At 38.0% G+C, this 26,191-nt stretch overlaps 1 protein-coding gene across 1 annotated transcript in view; it reads right to left on the bottom strand.

Moving 5' to 3' along the window:
• Positions 1 to 7,169: 7,169 nt before the first annotated feature.
• The window catches only part of Dkk2 (dickkopf WNT signaling pathway inhibitor 2), a 90,617-nt gene continuing 71,595 nt past the window's right edge, over positions 7,170 to 26,191 (bottom strand). Inside the window, exons 2-4 of the mRNA XM_027395726.2 lie at positions 11,591 to 11,741; positions 10,499 to 10,654; positions 7,170 to 7,420 (exon numbers count right to left, since the gene is read on the bottom strand). Coding sequence (XP_027251527.1) covers positions 7,170 to 7,420; positions 10,499 to 10,654; positions 11,591 to 11,741 — 558 coding nt within the window. The remainder of the gene's footprint in view (positions 7,421 to 10,498; positions 10,655 to 11,590; positions 11,742 to 26,191) is intronic.

Raw genomic sequence — 26,191 nt, forward strand, 5'->3', positions numbered from 1 at the left:
TGACTTGCTTTGACAAATTGGCCTTAAATGCAATTCATTGGCCTGATGTCAATGGGAATGTTGCCTGAGCTACACCCTTTGCTAAAGTAATTTTCTAAACCTACCGCTGTGCGTCAGCTTGTCTCTCCTCATGAGTTTTTCTTGACACCCTTTGACATCTGTATCAAATTGAAATTCCTTATTAGCACCCTTCAGGCTTTCCATCCTTAAGTTGATGCATCTCTTTTTTTATATCCTCACTTGAAAGTCTGCTTGGCCCATGCTCTTTTTTAAGTTCTTGTCTTCCCTATATCATCCTGCCCCTCTTACATCCTTCTATTTTTCTACAATCAGTTCCTTCAGTGTATCTAACCAACTACTTCTTGATAATATGATCCATTCTGCATAGAATCTTTTAATATCTCAGGATGGCTGGTGAAACATTTATTAAGGACAGATTCCTAAACATTTATTTGTAATTTACTAAGGCAATTATTTTATATATTAAACACATAGAATATTCATATACTAATTATACAGTAGAGAGGATTGTTAAATTTCCCCCAAGAGCAGTTCCTTTTCCTATGTTCTTGATTATCACACTGGACTCAGAGATTTCCTTCTTTCATTAATTACTTTCATCTAGCCTAACAGTTAGACAAGGTAATTCTCCATATCCTCAATCCAGCCACTTCTCATAAATTCTACCTTTCCTCACTAATGTAAGCAGCCATGAGATCCTGTCTATGTGTCCTACTGTCCAACCTCTGATCAGCATCCTGATCCTGGCAAAACATACCAGTTTGTTATCCCCTTCCAAAGCCATTACCAGCTCCATCTCTTTCAAATAAAACTGATGGTGACAACAGAGTTCTCTACCATCTGATCCCAATCTTGCTGTCTTTGTGTCATTCATCTCATCCCATTGACAAATACATGCATTTGTTCTTCTGCTGTCTCACTGTTCCTTCAGATCTTCAATCATCATCCCTTCGGTTCACTTTAGTTCACTCAGTATTTGCAGACTTCATCCTAAGAGGCATTCATTGACTAGGGATTTTAATGTGTAAATACCAATCATTTTCCTTTTTCTTCTCTCCCTTACTCTGGCTTTATTCATAGTGTTCATTGTTCTCTTATATTCATAGTGTTCATAAGTGTCTCTTATATTGTTAATATATTTGCTATTTAGTTTCCCCCTACCTATCTTGGTGAAATATTAACTGCAATATAAAGATGAAATCATTGACTTTACTAGTTTTCATGGTGCCTCTATCATCTCAGATCTGTTGAAAGACCTTATGGCAAAGGGTAGATCGCAATCCCTGACAGAATAAGTGGCCTCTAAAGAACACAGAGGATCTCACAGTCCCTTCTGTGGAGTGTAACCTCAATGACCTAAGGACCTCCAACTAAGACTTACCTGATAAGGGCCCACATCACAATCTTAATGACCAAATACCCCAACATGTAATCTTCTTGGGAGCACAAACCATATTTAAACTACAGAAAGAATATCCCCTGGGATGTTTGGAGAATGACATTTCTGAAAATATTTCTCCAAAATAGTAGGGACAATTTTAGTTCAGAAATATGTTAATGAACATTACAATGAGAACAAATATAGGGATGACAAGAATACGTGTTTCAACAACATGAGTCACTGAAACAATCACAGAGACATGGACCTAAAGATGTCAGCTTGAAAGAGATTATAGAGTCTATGCCATTCAACAGAACCTATTTTCAATTAAGCACTAGTTGTACTCTGAATATGCTAGGCATAGGAGAAGGAAACACCAATGAGGTTAACACCATGCGAAATCTCTAAACTTGACCAGTCTTGTATAAAGGAGGGAACAATTCAAAAACTATACACTCTCAAAAGGAAAAAGACTGTATAGGTAGATTCTCTTCTCACCATGCCATGTGTTCAAATATAGAGCCATCATGCAGGTTTAGGAAAGTGGCAGTTATACATTATCCTCTAAATCTATGACTTCACCAGTCATGATAATTGGCTAGGTTTCTAGTACCAGGCATGATTTCCCTTGTGGTGAGCAGGTCTTAAGTGTAATTAGAGAGCTTTTGGTTACTGACTGCCAAGGTATGTGTGCTACTACTGCACCCTTGGGGTTATCATGCTGTGCTGGACATAATTATGGTTGATAGTTGGCATAGCAAGGTAAGACTGCTGATTGTTTCCTTCCTTTAGAAGCTTGCATGGCACCTCATGAGAGCTAGTCCTCACAGAGAATGCTTTCAGGTCAGAGTAAGCTCAGGGACAACTAAAGAATGCTGAGAGCAGAAAAAGTAGTCTTCCCTGGGAAAAAGTACAATTGCAATCCAATATCAAATAGTCATCCCTGAAAACACACACACATACATGTAACATTATACAAATTGAGGCGGTTGTATTTATATATTTAGGAATATACTATATTTTGGAAGATATATAATATGTAATATATAATTAACACACACACACACACACACACACACACACACACGTGTATACTTTGACTTTGAAAAGGAGCAAGGGAATACATGGAAGGATTTTTGAGGACAAAGGGGGATAAGTGATGCAATTATAGTATAATATCAAAAACATTTTAAAATATATATAGAGAGAGCTACATCTAACTTCTTGGTGGGAACATCCCCCCATGGATTTTAATTAATATGCCACAGTTCCAGATACCTGATTTAGATCAGTAGGCAATTGTACAAAGTAAAATGGAAGAATCATATTCTATGGTATGAGTGCGTTATCTTCACTTAATCCCATGCACCTTTGTTGGGTCCTTTGAAAACTCTCAAGCCCTACACGTGTTGACTGGACTTTGACAAAGATATCAGGTCTAAGAACCAGAGAACATCTTGTTTTCAACGTTGTAGCACCTTTGTCTTTTATTTTGTATCTTCAAAATTCAGCAGACTATGTTAAAGGTTAGCTATGTCAGAGACTGAATGAATAAATCCCTGGTGTCCTACTGGGTCTACAGTCAGCTAAGAGAACATCTTGGCCACATATGCTCAAGGAGTTCTAGTTCAGACACCAGGAACCCTTCATAATACACAATGATGAAGAGAAAATTTTGCTATTAACTTGAAGATTGTGAAGTTTGGTTGTTCGGGATTCAATTTAAAAGGAAGATAATGATTGCACAATTTAATTCCTTTGAACCTCAACTTGTTTTGATTTAGTTTAACATGCAAGATAATTTATTTTTGAAGTTCAGTTTCTCTCTAAAGAATTTTGAAGGAAAAGGTGCTGTGTTCAAATGTGGGGTTTCTCTGCATTATAATTCTATTGTTACTAAAATACACTTGCATTCTATTATTGGATACTGAATGTGGTAGTTATTTTTACTGCAAAATCTCTGTTATGTTAAATGATATAACAGGCATAGTTGATATTGTAAAAAGAATGGAGAGTTATTTTCCAAATCTGGAAACAAAGTAATCTTGGAATTGATTTAATTAGCAATTTTCATCCATTTTGCAAGTTGAAAGTCCAATAGTATAATACCAGCATATGGTGAAGACTCTGGAATACTTTGCCTTGTTACATTGATAGTAATGGTGGGTGTGCATCTAGAAACAAGTTAATATATCTCAAATCAAAAACTGAGAGAGATTTGCACTACCTGAAAGCATGCCCCCAGAGGCTCATGGGTATTTGGGTATTCCACTAGGCCTATCTATCCAACACTGCCTCTCAGGATATCAGGTTGCCTACACATGGAACTTGGATAGGACAAAAGCCATGGTACTACATTGGTAGACAGCAGGCCCCATTTTAGTTTAAAGTCACAACTTTCATAATATGGGAATGGTTTTATATGATGGGATTCAGTACAGGGGGTGTATTTGGTGTAGTCTTTTTTTATAACTTAAATATTCATTTAATATGAATATTTAGTAGTAGTAGTAATTTCTGCTTCATTTCATCCCTCACTTCTCAATATGAGTTGTCCAGTTTCTGGGAATTTTGAATAAAATTGTTCAATGGGAAATCCAAAGCTCTCTTTGTCATTCCTTCATGTTTGATGCTAACTCTGGAAGGATGTGTGTCATTCTGCTCTGCCTGTCCATGTTGGAAATTTGAAGAGAAAGCTTACACAGCACAAGACCAGTGTAGTTCAGTGTCACATGTTCACAATCTCACACTAGTACATTATTTTTTAAGACACTTGTCCATAGATGTATGTTCTCTAATATTAATTTTCTCTACAACAGAGTTCTGGAAAGTCATCTGGCCTTTTGAAAGACCTTCGTTCTTAACTAGCCTGAATTTGAAGGAAGAAATAAAATTAAATAATTGTTCCCCAAATGATAAAGGACAGTTAGGTACTTTTGGTTATAAAAGGAAAATGGAGACATTTGTTACTTCTCAGAGCATGTCATGTAGTGTAGTGGAAAAGAAAAAGAATGTCACTCATATGATTGCTAGAGTCTAAAAATACATTTTCACAAGGAAATACAAATGGTCTCAATTTGAGGGGATGAATGACTGGGAATACCCTAAGTGACTGATTAAAATGATGTGGAAATTGTTCAGCCGTGCTTCAGGGATCTTTAACTCTTTCTTGTAGCCCTGGGACTATTCTGGCTTCATTAGCTGCTATAGCTGCATGAGATCCATCCCACTTTGTCACAGAATGTCTGCTTTTTGCATTTCCACACACTGCAACGTGGGCTTTTACATCCACCTCTGTATCATGCTGAGCACTTAAGGCTCAGAAAGCAGAAGAAAATCCAACTTGCCAGGAAGTATATTGGGGTTAATCAGGCCCAAACAAATGGATCGATTTCCCTCCACAGTTGTAGCAATTCCATAGGATATGGAAATGAATGAATACACTAGACATACTTGGTTTTCCATTTTGGAAAATTTCTCCTAAGAGAGAAGGTTGTAGGGACTATGGCACCTGTCTTCAAGTCTTTTTGAAGACGTTTGTAGAGAGGGTCCTGAAGGCAATGGGAGAATGAATGGGTGGAAATTACAAGTGGGAATATGTTGGTTTAACTTTATAATAGCAATTACAGCCATTCTGTGTTGGTAAACAATAAGCTGGGCTTCCCCATGGTGCTGACAATCAGATGATTCCCCTTCAGGCTGAAGACTCACACCACACCCAGCTGAAACTTCAGGAACTTAGGTTTCTGTGAGCGTATTTTTCCCATAAGAAGACACAGACACTTTGCATTCAATTTTTCAAAAGAGAAAAATTTAATATATTTTATCTTATTATACATTTCCCCTAAATTACAAAGTCGACAGCTGCAAATATATTCTGCTACAAAGCTTTCTGTAAGAAACATCTCTATAAGAAAATACATCTCATTAACATTTCCTGTAAATAAATTATTTCAAATAATAATTCTTGAGAAGGTGAATATAAGGGAAAATATGTGGAAACTCGATTGTAAGTGTTATTCCTATGTAGGAAATTCTGACCAAAAGGTTCCATTTTCACATTCCAAGCTCATACAACAAATTTTGGCTTTTGGATGAATTAGCTTATAAGTTTTTGCTCTAGCATACACACATGGAGCATAAACCATCATCGTCCTGGCAAAATGTGTGTTGGATGCTGAACCTCTTCAGGGGCTGTACTTAGAGATTGCACATGGGACTTCAGTAAAACAAGAAACTGATGTAGGGTAGCCATTTTTGTAGTTTATGCTCTAGACATAGTATTTAGAACTTTACTAAATCAGAAAGTAGTAAAGATTTTTAAGAGAATATCTATAGATTAGAGAGATGTGAATTTCACTTGTTAATTGCTTTTTAACTCAATGGTTGTAGAAAATAGAAACTTGGTCTTTGGCAACAAAATTACATTGAGTGGCTAGTACAGAAATTTCTGAAGGAATCATCGGTCCATAGCTTAGGGAAGACATTGGTTCCTATTGTACCACCTGGCTTCAGAGAACCCATATCAGAGAACAACTCATATTAAATTATTTTAGAACCTCAAAACGATGAAATAAGTTGAGGTTAGGAAGGGCAAATTGCATTGCACTAAGCTCATCTACATGATAATATCATGAGGAGAACCAACCCTATGGAGAACTTCAGGTTCATTTATGGGGATTCTGGTGTCAGTCATAAAATTTCAGCCTGTGCTTCAGACATTTGATCTTAAAGCCTGGACAAATGAGGAGGTGTCCTCTACTTCCCTGTTGTGCTCCACTCAGTACAGATATCACTCAACTCTCTAATGTCAGCCTCACCCTACTGCTCTCCAGCTATGCAAAGATAAATGTATTTAGCAGTCTAGTTTGCCATGCAGGGTATGTCAAAGCTTTGGAAAAACAGTGCTTCCTCCGTTATTCAGTTCCCACATGTGTTGGCCATCTTTAATGTTTTAGCAATCTGTGAAAATTCTGCCCTGTGTTTGTATTACACAATTAATAGCTCTAGCTTAGATAGGCATCACTTTGAAATACAGATAACCATTCCATCACAATGCAGAATCTGTTTTTGTCCTACATCTGTCTTTTCTAATACAGGTGAAATTAAGTTTTTGAGAAAAGAAATGAGTTGTGTAAGAAGACACATGTTTATCTTTTTCTAAGGTCTAAAAGACGTGCTGGTATCTGGAAGTGATATGGAAAATATTGATAACATTTTTTTTCTTGTCTACTAAGGCCTTTATTTGAAAAGTCAAAGCAGAGCTCCAAATTAAAAGGCGATTTTTTTGTGATGCAAATTAATGATGTTACATATTTTCGCTTCCTGTTTGTCATCTTTCCATGTTTTAGAAATTATGTCAAGGGACAGTGAGAATAATTTATTAAACTATAACTCTGGGTAGAAACATGGATTTAGCTTATTTTTATAGCCATTGCCAATCTGAAGGAAATGTCCCCTTTAGCTCAAGCCAAACTCTTGGAAAAATCGCATGGTATTTGTCAGTAATTTCCACGGTGTGCTTTCATTTAACAATAGCATTTTCACAAATGTGTACATTATTTACATAAACAAGTTGCATAATGGAAACACTTGTTGTGCTTTGGTTGTCACTGTCTCTACTTCATTCAGTCCCACTTCTCTCTTGTGCTCCAAATTCTTACCACATTCCTTGTTCTCCTGCATTCCAAGCTGGATTTTCCATCATGCCATAATGCATTAAATACACAAATTCACAGTCTGCTAGTGATAACTCTCCCAGTGTTTGTCAGATCTTCTGGCACACGTGGAGTCTGGCTTTGGAGGAGTAGGTAGCATCTTTCCACACTTTGCAAGACAGGCCCTTTGCACAGTCACACCTCTGGAAAATCTCCAGCCCATGAGAACCTTTCTTGCGTTGTTTGGTACAGACTTCCCCCTGATGCAGTACTGGTTTGCAGATTTTGGTCCAGAAGTGGCGAGCACAGCAAAATCCATCAATGCAGTCTGATGATCGCAGACAGGGGTCTCCTTCATGTCCTACAGAAAACATGAACCAAAAGGAGTACAAGGGTGCTTGAGAGCGATTTCTACTTTACAGTCAGAATCACAGACAATGCTTTCACTTATCCACCTTGCATTGTGTTGCCACTTTTAATGAAAAGTCTTAGATTCATACTAATTTGTTATCACTTTAATTCTCATAAGTCTGCTTTTCTCCCATTCCATTATCTACCATGTGAATATGGCACTTAATGGACCACTAGACTGTGTTCATCTTCAATCTGTCATAGTCTACTTTTGTCTATTTCTCTGTGTTAATGTGTGTAGTGTACACATATGCATGCTTTTTGCTTGTGTGTGAGTGCATGTGTGTGTGGGGGGGTTGTGCAAGCACATGTGTACATGTGAATGGAAGGAAGGAAGGTGATGCTGAAAATTATCTTCCATTACTCTCCCACCTTATTCTTCTAGCCAAGATCTCTCAAACAAACCTAGAGCTAGCTGATATGGTTAGATTTGCTAGCCAGCTTGTTCTGGTGATCTCCTGTTTCAGTTTTATGAGACTGGAATCACAGACAAACTACCATGTCCCATCCAGTGCTTATAGGGGTTCTGGGGATTGGAACTCCTGACCTCATGTTTGCATGGCAAGTAATTTAACTATGGAGTCAGCTCTGTAATCTAGAGTCTAACTTCAGTATTTTCCTGATGATTCCCCCCCATTGGGTGAGTTATGGGGGGAAAGATTGGGTTCAAACTAATTAACTTGATGTCTTTTCAACAGGTGTAAACAAAGGTATGACTCAAGAGCACTGAAATGTTCAGGGTCTTTTGACATTGTTTATCAGTAGAGTCCAGGTGTGAAAGCAGAATTATTAGTACAGGTTATTTAATGTGGAGAATTGGTCACATGTGTGATGGTTGAACTAAGAATTGTAAGAGATGGATCAGCTGCTGGAATTTACTACCACATTTAGGATGAGAGACCCCCATGGAGTAGGTGATGTCAGCATCCAGGGATTATATTCCCTAGGCAGAACCTAATTGTCCCACCTGGAAGCAACAGGAGATTGGAGGAAACACAGACATACCAGAATACCGAGAGCAGTAAATGGTTTAAACCCAGGCAAATGCATCTGACAAGGACTGCCAGGGAAAACACCCTACCAGAAGCTGTGAGACAGAAAAGAGCAGAGAGACGACAGCCAGCTGAAGCTCACAAACTTACTTAAAAACATGTGAGATAACAAATCTGGTGGTGTGTGCACACACCAAAAGATTAAGTCACCAAATAGCACTCTCCCACACACATCTTGGCTTCATTGATTTGTGCTTCAGTATATGGCAGAGTTTTCCAAACTTTCCTGTTAGTTGCCCGACTGCAAATACAATAAGACTTAGAGACTAAATGATCTGTTACAGCTCCTCAGTTTTGTTGTATTGCAAAGCTCAGCCATAGAAAAGACCTATATGGATGAGGAACCATTATTTAGAAAATCTGGTGATGCAGATTTGGTTCAAAGTACATCGGGTGGCCACCTGTGGTCTCAAAAATTCTCTAGCATCCTAGATGTAACTACTTCTACAACAAAATTTTGATGCAATGCACTAGCCATGCAATACAATATTTCTTTCTGTTTGCACTCAGTATATTTCATATGTAGTTGTATTGAAATGATTGGTGGATTTTTCAATAGTTCTGTGACTTAGATTCCTATTGGAATGAGGAAAGACACACATAATGGCAATTATACAGTAATTTGATGAAACAGAAATAAGAGGCATGGGAAATAATTCAGGGTCTTGGTAGGTACAGCAAAATGATAAGAGAAATTATTTGCCAACATCTTTAGCATTATATAGATGACTACTAGCAGTCCAAGTACACCAATGGGTCAGAACTTCTCCAAGAGACTGGCTCTTTAGAAGATGAAAACATGAGGAAATAGTTTTGTGATGAGATAAGCTATGGAAATAACATGTTTAGAAAAGGAAACTAGTTTTTCATCATGACTTATCAGATCACTGTAGTTCATCAGCAATTCCCAGGAACAGGGAGATGTTCTATCACAAAATTCTTTAGAACACAGGGCACTTTTAAACACATACATCTTGAAAAAGAAATCCTTCACAGATACACATGGGTAAAGCTTCCTTTGAGTGTAACTGTTTCATGCCCTCAAAATTTTATTATTAGTAAAATTATTTCCCACTCTTCAAGTTTTTTATTGGTGAGTAGGAGGAAGAAGAGGACTTTATAATGATGCATCGCGCCATTATAAACCAACTGTTTCTCATAGATTGGCTATGGATAATTTGTCATCTGCTTGCTTAGTGAAATCAACTTCCTGAATCTTCAAAGGTGAAAAAAATGGCCATGAATTTAATCTCCAGCAGCAATATTTCTTCATGCATTTCCCACAGTGCTATATTCTCTGATAGGTTTGAACCATACAAGTTTGTTTAGAAGGTTTCTTTGCAATTTTCTTATAAAAGGAGGCATGCTTAGAATATGCCATGGAAGGTCCAGCTATTGCCTTTCTCATAAGATATTCCTTCCAACAATTCTATGAAATCTCTAGTATTTTCAAAATTAAAAATCAATAAACTCAATTTAAAATTTCCCATTAATGAACATTTTGGTGATGGACTCATAGAATCATAATGAATTATCTATGTATGTGTGGTTGTTAGAAAGAAAATGACCTCTAAAGGGAATGGCACTATTAGGGGGTGTGGCCTTGTTGAAGTAGGTGTAAGTCCTGATGGAGGAAGTGCTTCACTATGGGGGCGGGCTTTGAGGTCTCATACATGCTCAAGACACTGCACAGTGTCAGATCACTACCTGTTGCCTATGAATCAAGATGTAAGAACTCTCAGCTCCTTCTCTAGCACCGTATCTGCCTGCATGATGCCTTGCTTTCCATCATGATGATAATGGACTAAACCTCTGAGTTGTAAGTGAACCACCACAATTAAATGTTTTCCTTTATAAGAGTTGCTGCGGTCATGGTGTCTCTTCACAGCAATTGAAACCATAAGACACAATGGTTTCTTTTACTTCTTTATGAAAGAAGAAAGAATAAGCAAACATGGTAGTATACGCAGACCTACCTTTTATATGAGACATCTTGGTGTGAGGCCTTCCTAGATTCTGCCATCCCAGGTCATGGTTGGAATAGTGACCATGGTTCCGATCTCTATGCCGAGTGCCATCCAGAGCTGGAATATGAGGGGTCAGGATGCTCTCCGTGACTGGGATGCAGATGCCTGGAAATGAGTATGTAAACAGATCACTGTAACTCTATAACTTGTGATGTCCATCCAGATCTGTGTTAGGAAGACATTTATGTGTCTACTTCTTAATCTACCTATTATGTATCTATCTTTCTATCTGTTAGTTCATACATTCATTCACTTACTAATAATAGAATATTTTGGCTCTGAAACCAAGCTTCCTAGATAATGAATTTTTCCTTTTAAATATCAAACAACATTGTGTAAACAACAACAAATGAGGAATAAAACTGAATTAATTTTATCAAATTATTGTAAATATATACAAAATACTTAGAATAGCAACATGGTGAAGAATTAAATCAGTGCCCACTGTTTCTTTTTTTAAAAAGTCATCTTCTCAGATATCTGCCCAAGGTCCTTTTTGTTTATGAGCAAAACCATTTTGGTCAAGCTTCTCAAATGGTGTGAGGTCCCCCCCTCCCCCATTCAGTTCCTCTCTACACTACTCATAGCTGGTTTTTACCTAGAGGCCAGAACAGGCATGACAATATGAACCTCATTGTGTCATGTTTTTATGACTAAACTTATGCTTCTGCAACTGCTTAATCATGTGTTATTTGTGATTGTTTTCAGTACATTATTTATTAATGCTGAATAAACGTCTGCCTATCAATTCATTAGGCTTGAGTGAGGCCAGGCTACAGGTTACAGTCCTTTGTACTTGGTAGACCAGTTACCCCCTCACCTAGTCAGGCTGCCCTAGGAAATCTTTAATATAATAGCTATAATATAAAACTCTTGTGAACATGGTCAAGGAACTCATAACTACACTACTTGTCTTGATATTTATATGTTTAACAAACATTTAGCGATTTTGCACACAACACTTCAATTTTGCAAGAAGCAGTACCTTTCCACAAAGGCTTATGAGAAAGAGTACTTTTAACACTTGATGAGAACTCTTACCATTATTGCATCGGGTACCAGGGCAACACATGCCATCTCTATGGCATCGCTTCTTTTTCCTCCGACACACCATGCAGGCTGATGATCCTTGGTGGGGACTGTGACAGTATCTTCCAACTTCGCATTCCTTATCACTGCTGCAAGGGTAGGCCTGTCATCAAATAGGACAGCATAGAAAGCAATGGGTGAGGTATTTGGACACTGAGAAAGCACTGAGGCAGCAAACCTTCAGGTAAACTAAGTCACATTCACGGTGCTTGAATACACCATTGTGTGGTGTTCTGCACACTGGTTCTCCAGGATGACCCTTAGCTGATGACTTGGTAAGTATTGGCTTTTGGTGGTGACAAAGATGAAACTGACAATAAACTTTAAAGTGAAAAAGCATGGTGAATTACTCATGCATTTCCCTTGGCCGCCTTTGGATTTATGATTTATACTTCATACTGATAGACACCTGCTGCAAGTGACTATGGAGACTCAGAGAAAGGTAACTGTTGCATTTCCTCTAATTGCAGAACACACAAGCAGCCGCACCACTCCATTGCCAACTGCCACTGAAAGATGGAGGAAGAGTAAAGCAGGAAAACGATTGTGCTAGAAGTTAAAGCATGTTATCTGCCCAATCCGAGAGGAAACACTTATAAGAAAAACTCACAATCCTTGCCTGTTAAGGTAAGGAGAAACTCTTCCAGAATGACTTGAGAAACTACCTGATGTGCACACAATACACAAAACAACAATGCTCCCAAACAAAACAAAGGACCTTGCCCTCATTCCTACTTCCTCCACAGAGCAACAGCAGTGTCTGCACAACCAGAAGGATGCTGGACTTCAGTTATCCAGAGTTCTCACGAAGCCCAACAAGTCTCTCCTCACATGATCTCCTCCCAGCAACTGTAGCAACCATGCTTTCATTTTGTTCAGGAAAGACTGGTTATTAATGCATTTCTCCACCAGCAATAAGTCCTGAAAACTTCTTGAGCTGTATATGATAGTAACTTAAAATATACAAGTAAAATATTGTTCCAGTTACTAACCTTGGCTTTTGGACGTTCTTGGAGCATTTAACATGTACATGTTCAGAGACTGAGATGTCACACAGGACACTTAGACTTAGAGCATTGAGATAGGTTTTTTGTTTTGAAACAAGGTTTAAATATGTTTGCTGGAACTCACCATGGGTCAGATTGGTCTTGAAGTTTAACGATGTGACAATTCTCTGGCCTCTGTCTTTAAGTAGTGATAGTATGAGCAAGCATTACCAGGCCTAGCCTCCATTTATTTTATTTTATTTTATTTGATGATGATTTTTAGAGAGATGCATTAATTTTTAGCTACAAATGCAAATCATATTTTTGAGAGCTTTAATTTTTGCTTTGAAGTGTGCATAAATGATAGAAGGATGAAACTGTGGATAAAATGTTGTCTCTCTAAAATAATTATTTTTGGTTTGTGTATTTCCATTATGAAATCCTACTTGATGTCCTGACCCCACACATTGCTTATTGCTTATTTCCTTCCTCCTCCTCCTCCTCCTCCTCCTCCTCCTCCTCCTCCTCCTCCTCCTCCTCTCCTCCTCCTTCTCTTCTTCTTCTTCTTCTTCTTCTTCTTCTTCTTCTTCTTCTTCTTCTTTCTTCTTCTTCTTCTTCCTTCCCCCTCTCTCTCTCCCCGTGTGTGTGTGTGTGTGTGTGTGTGTGTGTGTGTGTGTGTGTGTGTCTCTGTCTCTCCCCTCTCCCTCTCCTTTCTGCTACTTGTTTGTCAAGTGGGTTTTTCATCTTCAATTAGAAAGAGGAAGTAGAGATGAAGTTTATATGTAAGTCTGGGGGGAAATGGATTTTTTCATCATTACAGTGTCTTTTTTACCTTTGAAAGAATAGCATTGGGAACTGCTCACCTCAGTTTGAAGGTGATTTTAAATGATTGCACAGTGGCAGTGTTCCATGAACATAAGATAAATTTGAACCATTAGCCCACTTATTGACTTTCTAGAATCTGAATGAAGCTGAATTCACAGTAGTAGGGTGTTTTTCAAGAACCCAGAACAAATGTCACTTCCCGCCTTGCCACACTCTTTCCCCCAAGCACTTTACTGTCCTCCTATTTAAACTCATTAATTTTAATTGAAACACAATTCTCATGTTTCTGACTCATTTACATTCATTTCATCAAATTGTTTTGCAAGAAACATTTGATGTCTTACAAATCTTTCCTTTCTCAAAAAAATAGGACATGTTCTCTCAACAGAAACAAACATGTGCCACCTAAAACATCATGTGTTATTTACAACACAGCAAATTCCCAAATGATTCTGAATGGACGTTACAGTGGGTTCAATCCATAAAGGGCAGACTACATTGGGAAGCCAAGTTAATGGCTAAATTTAGTCTATATATTCAGAAAAATATTCCTAGTTTGAAGAAGCAATGACATGGGCAAAGACAGTATTTAGAATGTCTTTAGCATGAATGCCCATACGAAAATTCTAGAAGAAATAGTTTGAAAATTTTAAAGTGATGTTTAATAATGTTAAATAGATGCATGCCTTCTCTTAAGCTCATAAAACTCTTGGCGACAGTGAGCTATCTGAAGTAAAATGTATGACAATTAGCATATATACAAATATCCCACAAATTCTTTCAAATGAAGTACGTTTGAGAGAAGCAAGTGGTATAAGGAGACATGCTCTGCTTTCCAAAACTCAGTGTCCCCAGCACAGATTTACTGAGGTATAAAGCCTCTCTAGCCTGATCATTATCAAGAAAACAAAACATAAAATGTAGGCCTAACATATTATCAATGCATATGTGCCAGCCAGCTCTGATGCATCAAACCTCGTAAAGAATTCTGGACAAGGTATTTCCACACTAATACGAATACTCAGAACTTGTCATTTCAGTGGTGTTCTTTTTTGTTTGTTTTTCTATGATTAAATTGTGTCACAGCAGGAGAGCAAGGAGCAAGGAGAGACAGGCAGGCAGAGAAACAGGAGGCCTGAAGGAGTGATGGACAAAAGCATGGATTAAAGGACGACTGGTGAGAAAAACATGCATAAATAAAACCGCCATTTAGAAACTGTCACAAGAAAGACCTTTATTTCCCATTGACTTTGGTAAAAGGCTGTGACTCGGTTTCCACTTGATGGTAGCCTTGTGGCAAACATAAAGTAAGCTTGAAAGCCTTAGCCAAAGTTTCAATTTAATATTAATAACATGCTCACCTGGCACTTGTTTCAGAGATTTAAAAGTAAACAGCTGATATGTTTCTTACTACAGCAATTAACAGCAGTGGATTTTTATGGCTTTCTTGACTTGCCTTTAGGTAAAGAGATTAGATAAGCACTGTGTGTGAGGGCCAGTGGCAGTCTACTGGAAAACCAATGACCAAGTGGAAGAACGAGAATGACACCTGCATTCTCTCTCCACTAAAAACTTCCAGAACTGATAAGAAACTCCATCTTGTTGGCATTCACAATTATTCATTATCCAAACTCAGACATGATTAAGATATAAATTAGGGACATCAAACAAAAGGAGATAATTAGCCATAAATTAAGAATGTATGAGAGCTGTCCAGGATCAGGCCAAAACAAACAAACAAACAAACAAAAAACAAAACAAAACAAAACAAAAAAACCAAAGACATTTGTCTTGCCCCTTCCTAGTCTAAAAATAGAGTAGTTTCTACAAATTGCTACACTAGAGATCATTATAACCATGACAGGAGCTTTAAAAAAATAGTAAACACATTGGACACACATTGAAGTTTATCAGAAACCAACATTTTTCTTTAATATAAAGAGCTTGAAGTCCATTTCCACTGTGCTAGTCTGGAATACTTATTTACAGTTTTAGCATTAAAATGAGGAAAAGACATTATGTAACATTTAGAAATACATAATGTGATCAGTGGTAGAGAATTTGAATGTACTCAACTCGCCTTGGCATCAGGCCTCATCCTGAGGTATCAGGACCAAGAACATGTCATGGTGATGGTTTCACAGCCATAGACAAGGGTGTGCACTGGTGAGCTCTGTGCTGAACACAGAGATTACAAAAGTAAACTTGCCCACATCTTTCTCATGCCAACAGCCTGCCCTGAAGTGGCCGTTGGAAAGACAGAAAACTGGAGGGAAACACAGCCAAAGCTATAACAATGATTCCAATTTTGACAACACTTTCAACTGAGTATAAAGTAGAATTCTAAGCAGAACCCACCATGTAAATAATGATAACCAGAACTCTAAGGAGCAAAGCAAAGTGAAATGTAGGCATTCCGTCTTATTTGAAATAATAGAGTATTTTTTTCCTTTTTCTCCCTATTGTCAAAACTTCCAGGAGAAAGCGTCAGTTTTATGCACAAGGTTGAGTTTATTCTTGGTTTTAAAACCTCTCCATCCCTTTGAAGATGCAAATGTAACCACCAGATCAGTTCCCTGGGATCAGAGGAATAAAGCTTCAGGTTTCTTTTCAACATTGACCAGTGAATAAACCTTTGGACACAACCAAACCTCCCACATTCTCAAAATAATGATATTGTTTTCCTGTTTGATGATGGAGGCCTGGGATAGGAGAGAAAGAGGCAGAAACATCATACATTGTTCATGTGGGCTGGCTGGCCACCCATCCAGATTCTTGCAAGATCGACCTACTTTCGTTGTTGTTTTAATCTAGACAATCCTTTGTCCCCTTGAGCACTGTTTGCAACAAGCAAAGCACGGATGTTGGCTGGAGCCAGGGAAACATCATCAGCTGGGCAGGCAGAAGACAGCCTGTGGGGGTGGGGACAACCTAGCTGTGTGAATGAAAAACATTTGAGTGGCTAGGGGCGTAACTTGAAGGGCTGGGGATAGGAACATAGGCTCTGAAGTCAAGGCAGAGCAAGGCTGGCCATCACACGTGGGAAACCACAGCCTATTCCTAGCTTTTTAGAGGAAAGATTAATTCCCCATGTTATGACAATCCACCTGGTAGATTTGTATTTCCCCGAAAACATAGTGTGCACTACTACTAAGGCATACGTTTAAAACTCTGTGTGAAAACTGCACCACGGGGGTGCTGGGTGGGATATGCCCCAGTCTGGCTATGGGCAAAGTGCTCATCCTATCCTTTGTCCACGGTTACCACAAGGCAAGCACATTTGAGGACTCACAGGCCAGGCTGGGAGGTAGGAGCTATATTACATTTGAGAGAAAGAGTTCAGATTCTCATGGTGTACAGAGTATGAACGTTTGAGCTCTTTAAATCAGCTGTTTGGCTAGGCACTCAGCAGTCAGCAGCCATTGAGCCCTGGTGGACTGGCTACCAATTATCTCCCAGGTACTCTCAAGAGCTAGATCTGTAACCTGCAAATGTTTTGTTGGCTACTCTAAAGATGTTTTTGACAAAAAAAAATACATGCTCTTACACATTTAACATTTAAATTTGTCACTGTATGTTTGTTTTGCTAATATAATGCACAATGTTAAATATTTTGTAACATTAGCTTCACAGTAATTTTATATGGCTCAATGAAATAGATATACAACAGCATATTCATCATGAAATCAATTGCAGTGTATTTTTTCCCTGAGCATTTTCTCTTCAATTAAATGCCGTGTCTTACATTCAGTTAAATTTTGAAATGCAGAAGTCATCATCATAACTTTGAATGCTTTGCTTCCAGATTTTCCATGATTTCACTTAAGAATTCAGGATAGGGGCCAGAAAAAATGTTTCAGCCTGTAAGGGCACTTGCCACTGGGCTCCATCCCTAGTAGAAGGAGAGAACAGACTCCCCCAAGCTGTCCTGTGACCTCCACATACACACGTATGATATGGGACGTGCACCCACATTCACACACATAATAAAAAAAGAATAAGGAATGTAATAAATACTTTAAATCAATGATAACACATAGGAAGATTTTAAGACTGAATATTAAAAATAAAGTCATTTAAATCAAAACTTCAACCAGGTGATACATGTCTGTAATTCTAGCAGTAAGGAGGCAAGACAAGAGGATTCCAAGTTCAAGACCAACCTTGGCGACATAAATAAATTCAAGACCAGTCTGGAACTACAGGCAACTAAGGAATTATAAGTATATAATTAAAATTTTGTCTATATTTTCATCTATAGTGTTAGAAGATGGATAAACTCAGATGTAACCCTAGGAAATATCAAGAAGAAAAAACTATGGATGTTGAGGACCTGGAAGCTAATTTAATTAAAGTAATTTGTGCTTCTGAAATTACTAGGAGACACAATCTCACAGAAAACTACCTTCTCCTCTGGCTCCTATAATGTTTCTGCCCTCTCTTACACAATGTTCTGTGTGCCTTGGGTGCAGGAGTTGTTTCGTAGATATATCAGTTGGGACTGTGATATGCAACTGTGCATTTTGGTTGATCATGGTTTGCTTGGTTGTGGTTTTATATGATGCTTTCTGTCTGTTAGAATAAGAAGGTTCCTTGATGAGGGTTAAAGACTACATATGTGAAGATTTGGAGCTATCCCATAAATTCTCACCAACATAATTACCTAAATATGAGATGAATAAGAATAACAATAGACCAAAGTGCAAAAGTGGAAGGGGGAAAGATGAGGTTTCAACCTTACACAAGGAACTACAGGCAACTGAGGAAAAACAGTCTTCCTCCAACTAGTTACCTAATGCCAAATGATCACACTAGAAAGCATTAAATACAAGTAACATTATACAGACTGAGCAAGATATAATATATGCATGCAACAACATCCAATAAAGAGAGGTCATGGATTTGAAAGAGAGCAAGGAAGACTATATGGGGAGGCTTGAAGGGAGGAAAGGAAATGGAGAAATTGGAGAAATGATATATTATAATCTCAAAAAGAAAAGAAAAGTGAAAAGCCAACCAAGTAATGACAAAACAGTCATTACTGGATCAACATGACTGAGTCTACATTAAATTTAGTTTCCTAAGAAAGCTAAAAATTAACTTATGCAGTTTATTTCATTACATATATTTGTTTTAAAGAAAAGATAGAAAGTTGAGTTTTGAGACAAAGATTAGAAGACAGGAGAATAACTGTTAGTGTTCCTGGGTTATTAACTAGGAACAATGGATTTCTTCTAGTCACTTGAAAATACATTAGTTCCCCAATTGATTCAGAAAATCCCACCAAGTCCCAAGAGGAAAGTGAATTCTATAGAATAAACTCTAGGTAATCGCTGGCTTGGTGTGCTCCACTCTGTCATTTTTTAAAAGTTTCTTTCTATTTGAGATTATAGTAAAAATGTGTCATCTTCCCATTACCTCCCTCCAAACCCATGCATATAACCCTCTGTGCTCTCTTTCAAATGCATAGCCTCTTTTCTTTATTGATTCTCGCTACACACACACACACACACACATATATTATATATATATATATATATACATATATATATATATGTATATTTACATATACACCCACACATATATATATATATACATACATACATACATACATATATATATATATACACGTGTGTGTGTATATATTTCTAAATATAAGCTGCTCAGCCTGGATAATGTTACTCATACGATACTCCCGTATTTTCAGGGCTGAATGCTTGATATTGGGTTATTGATTGGTGTGCTCATCCCTGGGGAAGGAAGTCTCCAGCCCTGGAATTCTTTAGTTGTCTGTTGCTCTTTTAAGCAAAAGAGAGAGTCTGAGAAACTATTGGAACACACGCCATGTTCTCAACTGTGGCATACATTGTCCATCCTGGAGTGAATGAGAGAGCTAACTTTTCTGTCTGGTCAGAGAACTTATGGAAACCTAAAGGATTCAGTTTACCTAAATCTTCATTATTTCTGTAGTTTTCATCCTTTCTCCCTCATTATGTTTAGCGGTTCCCCCTCGTTCAAAATATATGGAGCACACTGTTCCTATCTATGGCCACAGCAGCATCTCAACATGTGTACATGTGACAAGTCCTATGTGTTCCATGTCTCTACTACCAAGTCCTTTATAATGCTGTGACTGACTGAGTATAATTAACTCCACTTAAACATAGGAGTAAATTGCTCAACCTTATGTTCTCTTCAAAATTTTTGGTTGATATCAATAATAAAAAAAAATGTCATCATAGTCTTACAAAATTATCTGATTTCACATCTTTAGAAATATATTATGGTAAGACAGATTTTATAATTGTGTTATTTGAATTATTCCTCCAGATCAATTTGTTTTATGACTCTGGGATAAGTTACTAAATTTCATTTTTTCATAACTTCAGCAGTGCTTACCTGTTTACTTAATCATAAACATTCCATATATTCTCTTCAAAACTACCTACTCACTGACACTTTTTCTAGGCATTTTATTTCTATTCTAAGATTTGATGAGGTCCAGGACCATTGTTTAACAAATTGTCTTCTTATGAACACACAATAAGGGAAGACAGAGAGGTATGGCTTCAGAGGTGTTACATGGATTAATGATGCATCTTTTGCAGGTACCACACAGATGATGGTAAACTGGACAAGTTATGGACCCAATACCTTCTCCAGACAGACCAGGGTCCAAGTGGGGATGGCAATAAGTGACCCACTGGCAACAACTATTTCCAGAAAGGTTCATTTTTATTCCAAGTATTAATCCAGTGTGCTTGGGGAAGAGCTTGGGAATTTCTAGAGTTTTATGAAAAGTAAAGGAAGAAAAATACACACACACACACACACACACACACACACACACACACACACACACCAGTGTGCTTTGGGAAGAACACACTGTGGACTCAGAGCTGTCAACACATCCATTATTGCTGCATTGTTTCATATCCTCATGTGGTATACACCTGTGTCATGTTGGCAATGGATGACTATGAAGCTTTCTTGGTATTTTATATTCTGAAGGTAGACATAAAACAAATAGCTTTCGTTCCCATGCAATATATGAAAGACAGATCATGTGAGCATCCATTAGTTTGTGTTCTTAGTATGTCATTTTCATTTCTCAGTGAAAGGTACATTTATATTTTAAAGTTGATATTTAGGTAGATATGAAAACATATACTTTTAACTTACTGCTTTACAAAAGACTTTTACGATAACAAAACAGGTCAAGATTAGTAAACATTTCCTTGTTCAAAATATAAATGCTTGGTAATTTAAATATGTGAGTTGGTGACTAAATGTTTGTTTACATTATCACGAATTTAGAAAATGATGTCAAGACATTGCTGTGTTGTGTAATATATACATGAACATGTGTGTGTTGAAATCATATCAAATTATCTCAGGAAATGTACCAGAGAAATGTATACAAGTTAGTATTGAGAATAGAAGAATGGAGAATATTTAGGTTACATGTAAGCCTTTAAAATATTTTATAATTTGCACTAGAGACATGCAGCCCTAATTAAAATTAATAAAATTTCTTAAAGAGCTAGTATTTCAAAATTCAAAACAGAATTTCTTACTGTTAAGTTATGCCTTCTGATTTTGTTTTAGCAAAGAACAGTTTTCCTTAATCCAAAGTTTCCTACAAGAGCTTCAAATAAAGGCTCCCCAAGAGAAATGTCCTGAATGAGTTCATAAATTTCACCTTCTTGGAACAATAAGACTGTCAATTAAATATTCAAACCCATTTTATCACATGCATACATACACACAATGCATTGCTCTAACAATTACTTGACTGGACTAATGTTTGTTATTATCTTGGCTGATTTCACTTGATACAAGAGCAATCAAATGGCAATCTGTCTCTAATCTTGTTGAATTCTCTTTCATTTCCTCCAGGAATTAGACCAGACAAAGTCAAGTAGCCACTGGCTACATTTTATTCTAATTTTGAGGAAACAGCTGATATACAAAGATAAAAATTGAAAGACTGCTCATTTCTGTTTAAAACGATGAAAAGAAAACCCAGAAAAATATCTACCTTAATGTTCATTTTGCAGCACAAGAACTTTTTTCCCACATCTGTTAAGAATGCTGTGAGTAAATATTGAATAGTCTAAATCATTCCTATTAGAGCTTAGAGGCTGTAAATAAGAACACATGCAATGTTTATCCCTCCATTGTGGAGAGGCAATGACTTGAGGAGAGGCTGATCCAATGTACATGCAAAAGTTTATAGCAAGAGCTGTGCTCTGTAGTTAGCATCAGATTGCACTGACCAGGAAACCTTTTACTAAAAACAGGGCAAGGCCGTGATTTACAATTCATCATAGGGAAATCTGGAAAAAGGAATTAGCCCAGAACTATGATATCTCTAGGCAAGGTATAGGGGCATGTAGATACCTTGTTTTATCAGCCACAGGATAAAGGACTAGAATAAGCCACTTGTCTGTTTGGAAGAGAAAGAAATGAAGCTATCTCGTATGATAAGAATTTACCAGCCTTATTCTTTGCAATGTCAGCCTGCTGCCTGAATTTATGGTATCTACAGAATACATTCTGGTATCTCCAGACTGTCCTATGTACCTTGCCAACAAAGGCTCTGTGTCCTAGTACTTGGTTTTGTTCTCTGATGTTTGGATTGTCCAGTTGATAGGCAGAGCAGATCCCATGTGGCAGTCTATGCACAAGACACACCAACGTACACTTACATTGTCAATTGAATCATTTATGAGTTCCACAATCCAAGACAACTATGAATGTTTGAAACAATTTCAGAGTGTCAACTTCATGCTAGGGTAAAAGTCTCCCAGTAGAGGAGTGCTTGACTTTCTGTCAGATGAAATGTGACAGTGTCCACGGTTATTTATTTTCTTGAGACATTTGTTTATTTAAATTACTTAATTACTACTCATATTTACATACCCATCCCCCTCATTCCCTTGCCCTCCCATCCTCCCATGTTCCCCACCAACCCCCCAACCCATCCCCCAACTCTTCCCCAGGGATAGTGAGGCCCTCCAAGGGGGACCTTCAAAGTCTGTCATATCATTTGGGGAAGGGCCTAGGCCCTCCTTTCTGTATCTGGACTGCAATAGTATCCCTCTATAGGGAATGGGCTCCCAAAGTCAATTTGTGCTCTAGGGTTAAAGACTGGCTCCACTGTTAGAGGTCCCATAGACTATCTTGGCCTCCTAGCTAGAACCCACATTCAGAGGGTTTGGTTCCGTCCAATGCTGCTTCCCCAGCTTTATGACTAGGGTCTCCATGCTCTCACGCTAGGTCAGGTCAACTGTTTCTGCGGGTTTCTGCAGCACCATCTTGGCTCCTTTGCTCATCCCTCCTCCCTCTCCACAATTGGATTCCAGGAATGTGGTTCAGTGCTTAGCTGTGGGTGCCTGTTTCTGCTTCAAACAACTACTGGATGAAGGCTCTAGGAATGGTAACCAAGGTAGACACAAATCTCATTATAGGGGAAGGGCATCAATGGCATTTACTCCACCACTGCTTGGATTCTTAGTTGGTGTCATTCCTGTGGATCCCCTAATATTTCCAATGTGCCAGACCTCTCTCCAAACCTGTACTGTCTCCCTCTATCCTATCTAGAGGAGGGCATCTCCTTTCTTGCCCTCCTCTATTCCTCCCCTGTCTCAGTCCTCTCGTTCTCCTCCCCCCTCCCCTTCTTCCCTTCCCACCTCCTTCCTCTCCATCCCACCTAAGCCCACCTAAGACATTTTAAAGATGACTGAGTGAAAAAGCCTTAGATTGGAGAATAGTTTTAGTTTCTGATGATAACAACAATAATACCACCACATGTTATTTATTAAAATAAAGCACTTTTTCCAAAAAATAAGTATATCAATAAACATATGGACTTAGTTCTCTGCCTTGTACCCCTATGAACCAATTTAAATGCTTATGTGTAGAAAGAATGAAGGAGGGTCAGCACACATGGGGCAAGGAGACATGTGTCTCCAGAGTAATATGGTATAGAGACATCACTCATTGGTTTAGCATCAATTTCTATGAAAAATTTCTTTCAAAAGCTTTGGAAAGGAAGGAAATTATAAGCCCGATGATGGATGTTTTGGATTTGGTGACCCCAGTGTTCAAATATCAGCCTCAGAAATGTGGTACAACTTGTGTTGACATTCTCAATGTGTTAGTAATCCCAAAGAGAACATACTGAAGACATTGGTCCCCCCACACCACCCACATCCCAGGGCATCTCCTTTTGTGTGGTGACCCAAGCATTCTCAGTGAGCAAAGGGGGTCAGAATATTTGTTACCAGATTAAACAGCAACAACAACAACAACAAAATGATGTTTGGGGTTTAAGTCATTTTCCTCTCATTCCATTGGCTCTTTCTGCTTGTGCAAAGAGTATGCTCCTCTGCATTTCTGCTGTTTCTATTTGTGGGCCCCTGGGCATCACTAAGGATCCCCAGATGTACTGGCATTGGACTCTTTTTAACACCTCCATGTCTGACCTTACATTCCAGCAGCCTTTGCAACAAAGGGGAGGTTACGATGTGAGCAGAGGAGAAGGCAGTGAGAAAAAAAAATAGACTGCGGCTAAGAAAACAAGAGTTCCCACAGGGGTTGAGATGGCTCTGTATTGCCTCAATACAACCAGAGTGCCTTTCTTACTAATAGGAGGGCCGTGAAAAGGATTAATGGACTTTTTAGACAACATGCTAGAGTCATTCTAAACATCTTTCACTTTTAAAAAGAAAACTCTGCACTTCCATGTCTTACATTCAAATGTGTCCAGAGCAATACTTAGAATGCTATACAAAGTCTGACCAGTGTTGTTTGATCATTTTGAATGAAGAAGAAAGCTATATTACAATTAAGATTACCAGAAACCATTTGTTATTGGCTTGGTGAAGAATCTATTTTCCATCTACCTCTGGAGGTTTTGTGTCATGCACATGGGTTACATGCATATCCTTTAGTCAACCAAAATACGATGCCATTTGTTTTGGAACTTTCCCCTGTGCCAAGAACACCCTTCTGACATCCCAATTCATCATTCAAGAATTTCTCTCATCATTTGAAGATTACATCAACACTTTTGGGCAACTCTTCAGGTTAAGCCGCCATCTCCAGTTGTGATGGACTTGACATGTATATCCCTGATATAGGGATTTTATCTGCACCAGGATGCAGAGCACACTCTGTCTTCATTTACTTTCTTTATATTGAGTTAAGCACAACACTTTTTACTCTCCATTTCCCCAGTGGTTACATAATATTCGGAGTGCATTAGTATCCTTCAACATGTCTTGAGTTCGTGAGAGTTCATTGTTAACAGTGTATAGAGTTAAATTGACAATAATATTTATAATTAACAAGGAATGATAATAAGAACAAACTCAAAAATTAATGATGACTTTGTATTTTCAGACGAGATCGGGAACATTCAGGGTGGTATGGTCAAAGACTGTATGTATTTTCATACTGGTTTTTAAAGCCAGTCAAATCTTACTGAAGCCATTTATAAACTAAGACCTGTATACATGTAAGAAGAAAGGACTTTGGATGATGAGATATTTTCTGTCTAGGAATTTGGCTACAACTGTTCCATAAGCTCCACTTTCCTGAGCAATAAGTCAGTACCTTGCCTTATATTCCTCCTAGTTTTCATATATAAATTACCTACAGTGTAAAATGGGATCCTGCATTTCTAGGTAGTTGTAGATTGCCACTACCATGGAGGTAATGATGCCCTGATAGTTATCTGGTTCAGTGACTGTCTTTGATCTCTTCCCTGATGGTCCTCTGGAATGTTTCAGTTTTTGCTAGGTTAAAATACTCACAATGGCTATTTCTTGGATGAGGAAGCTGGTCCCCTCCTGATCCTAAGACTTCTTTCTATTGCTTCTTTCGTTTTGCCTTTAACCATTGTCTTATGATTATATATCATATGTGATAGTTTTCTAGTTAACTACCAGCACTGTGGATTGCTAGTGAAAAGAAGAATGTGACCTAGGATGACATCCTCTAACATTTTAGTGCTATACAGACTTAAAAGATCTCAGTGGTGTTAAGGGACCCAGTATCTTGAGAGACCTTAGTCTCAACAGCTTAGAAGTCAGAACACAACAGAAGGGCTCTCTCCAAAACTCCCATTTTTGCAACAACCAACAACCAAAATTCATTTAACAGCTAATTATAATACTGGACAAACTGAGTTAAATAAGATCCCTTACCAGACACATTAAATTAGTTAAATATTACTTGTCTGTCAGCTCTCCCCAAACATTGTGTGTGTGTGTGTGTGTGTGTGTGTGTGTGTGTGTGTGTGTGTGTGTGTGTTTATAGATCTTGAACAAAATGCTTTCCAGCTATTGCCTATGATTCTTGTTCATATGCCCTCAACTCCCACAATCATGCCCATATTCATCAGAATTTTAGAAAACCCATGCAAGTGTTAGGTCCTATTCTAAATTTAACAACATACAAAAATTTGCGAAAGATTGTTTTCAGTTTCATCTGAGTTCATAACTGATACTTGCAGAAATATATTATGAGACTATTTGCTAGAAAAGGGGGCAAGAAATAAAAATTCTGCCTTCTATGTTCAATGTGTCCCACACACATTAATTCCACACAGAATGTCAGTCTGTTTTGAAAAGGTTGAAGACTTGTAAGGCTCCTGTGCATCCTGCTTTCATAGAACAGACCAGAGCATCGGATTCTCTTGTCTGCAGGAAGAGGAAAGACAGTCACACCTGGG

The sequence above is a fragment of the Cricetulus griseus genome (genome assembly GCF_003668045.3).
Source record: "Cricetulus griseus strain 17A/GY chromosome 1 unlocalized genomic scaffold, alternate assembly CriGri-PICRH-1.0 chr1_0, whole genome shotgun sequence".
Classification (NCBI taxonomy): domain Eukaryota; kingdom Metazoa; phylum Chordata; class Mammalia; order Rodentia; family Cricetidae; genus Cricetulus; species Cricetulus griseus.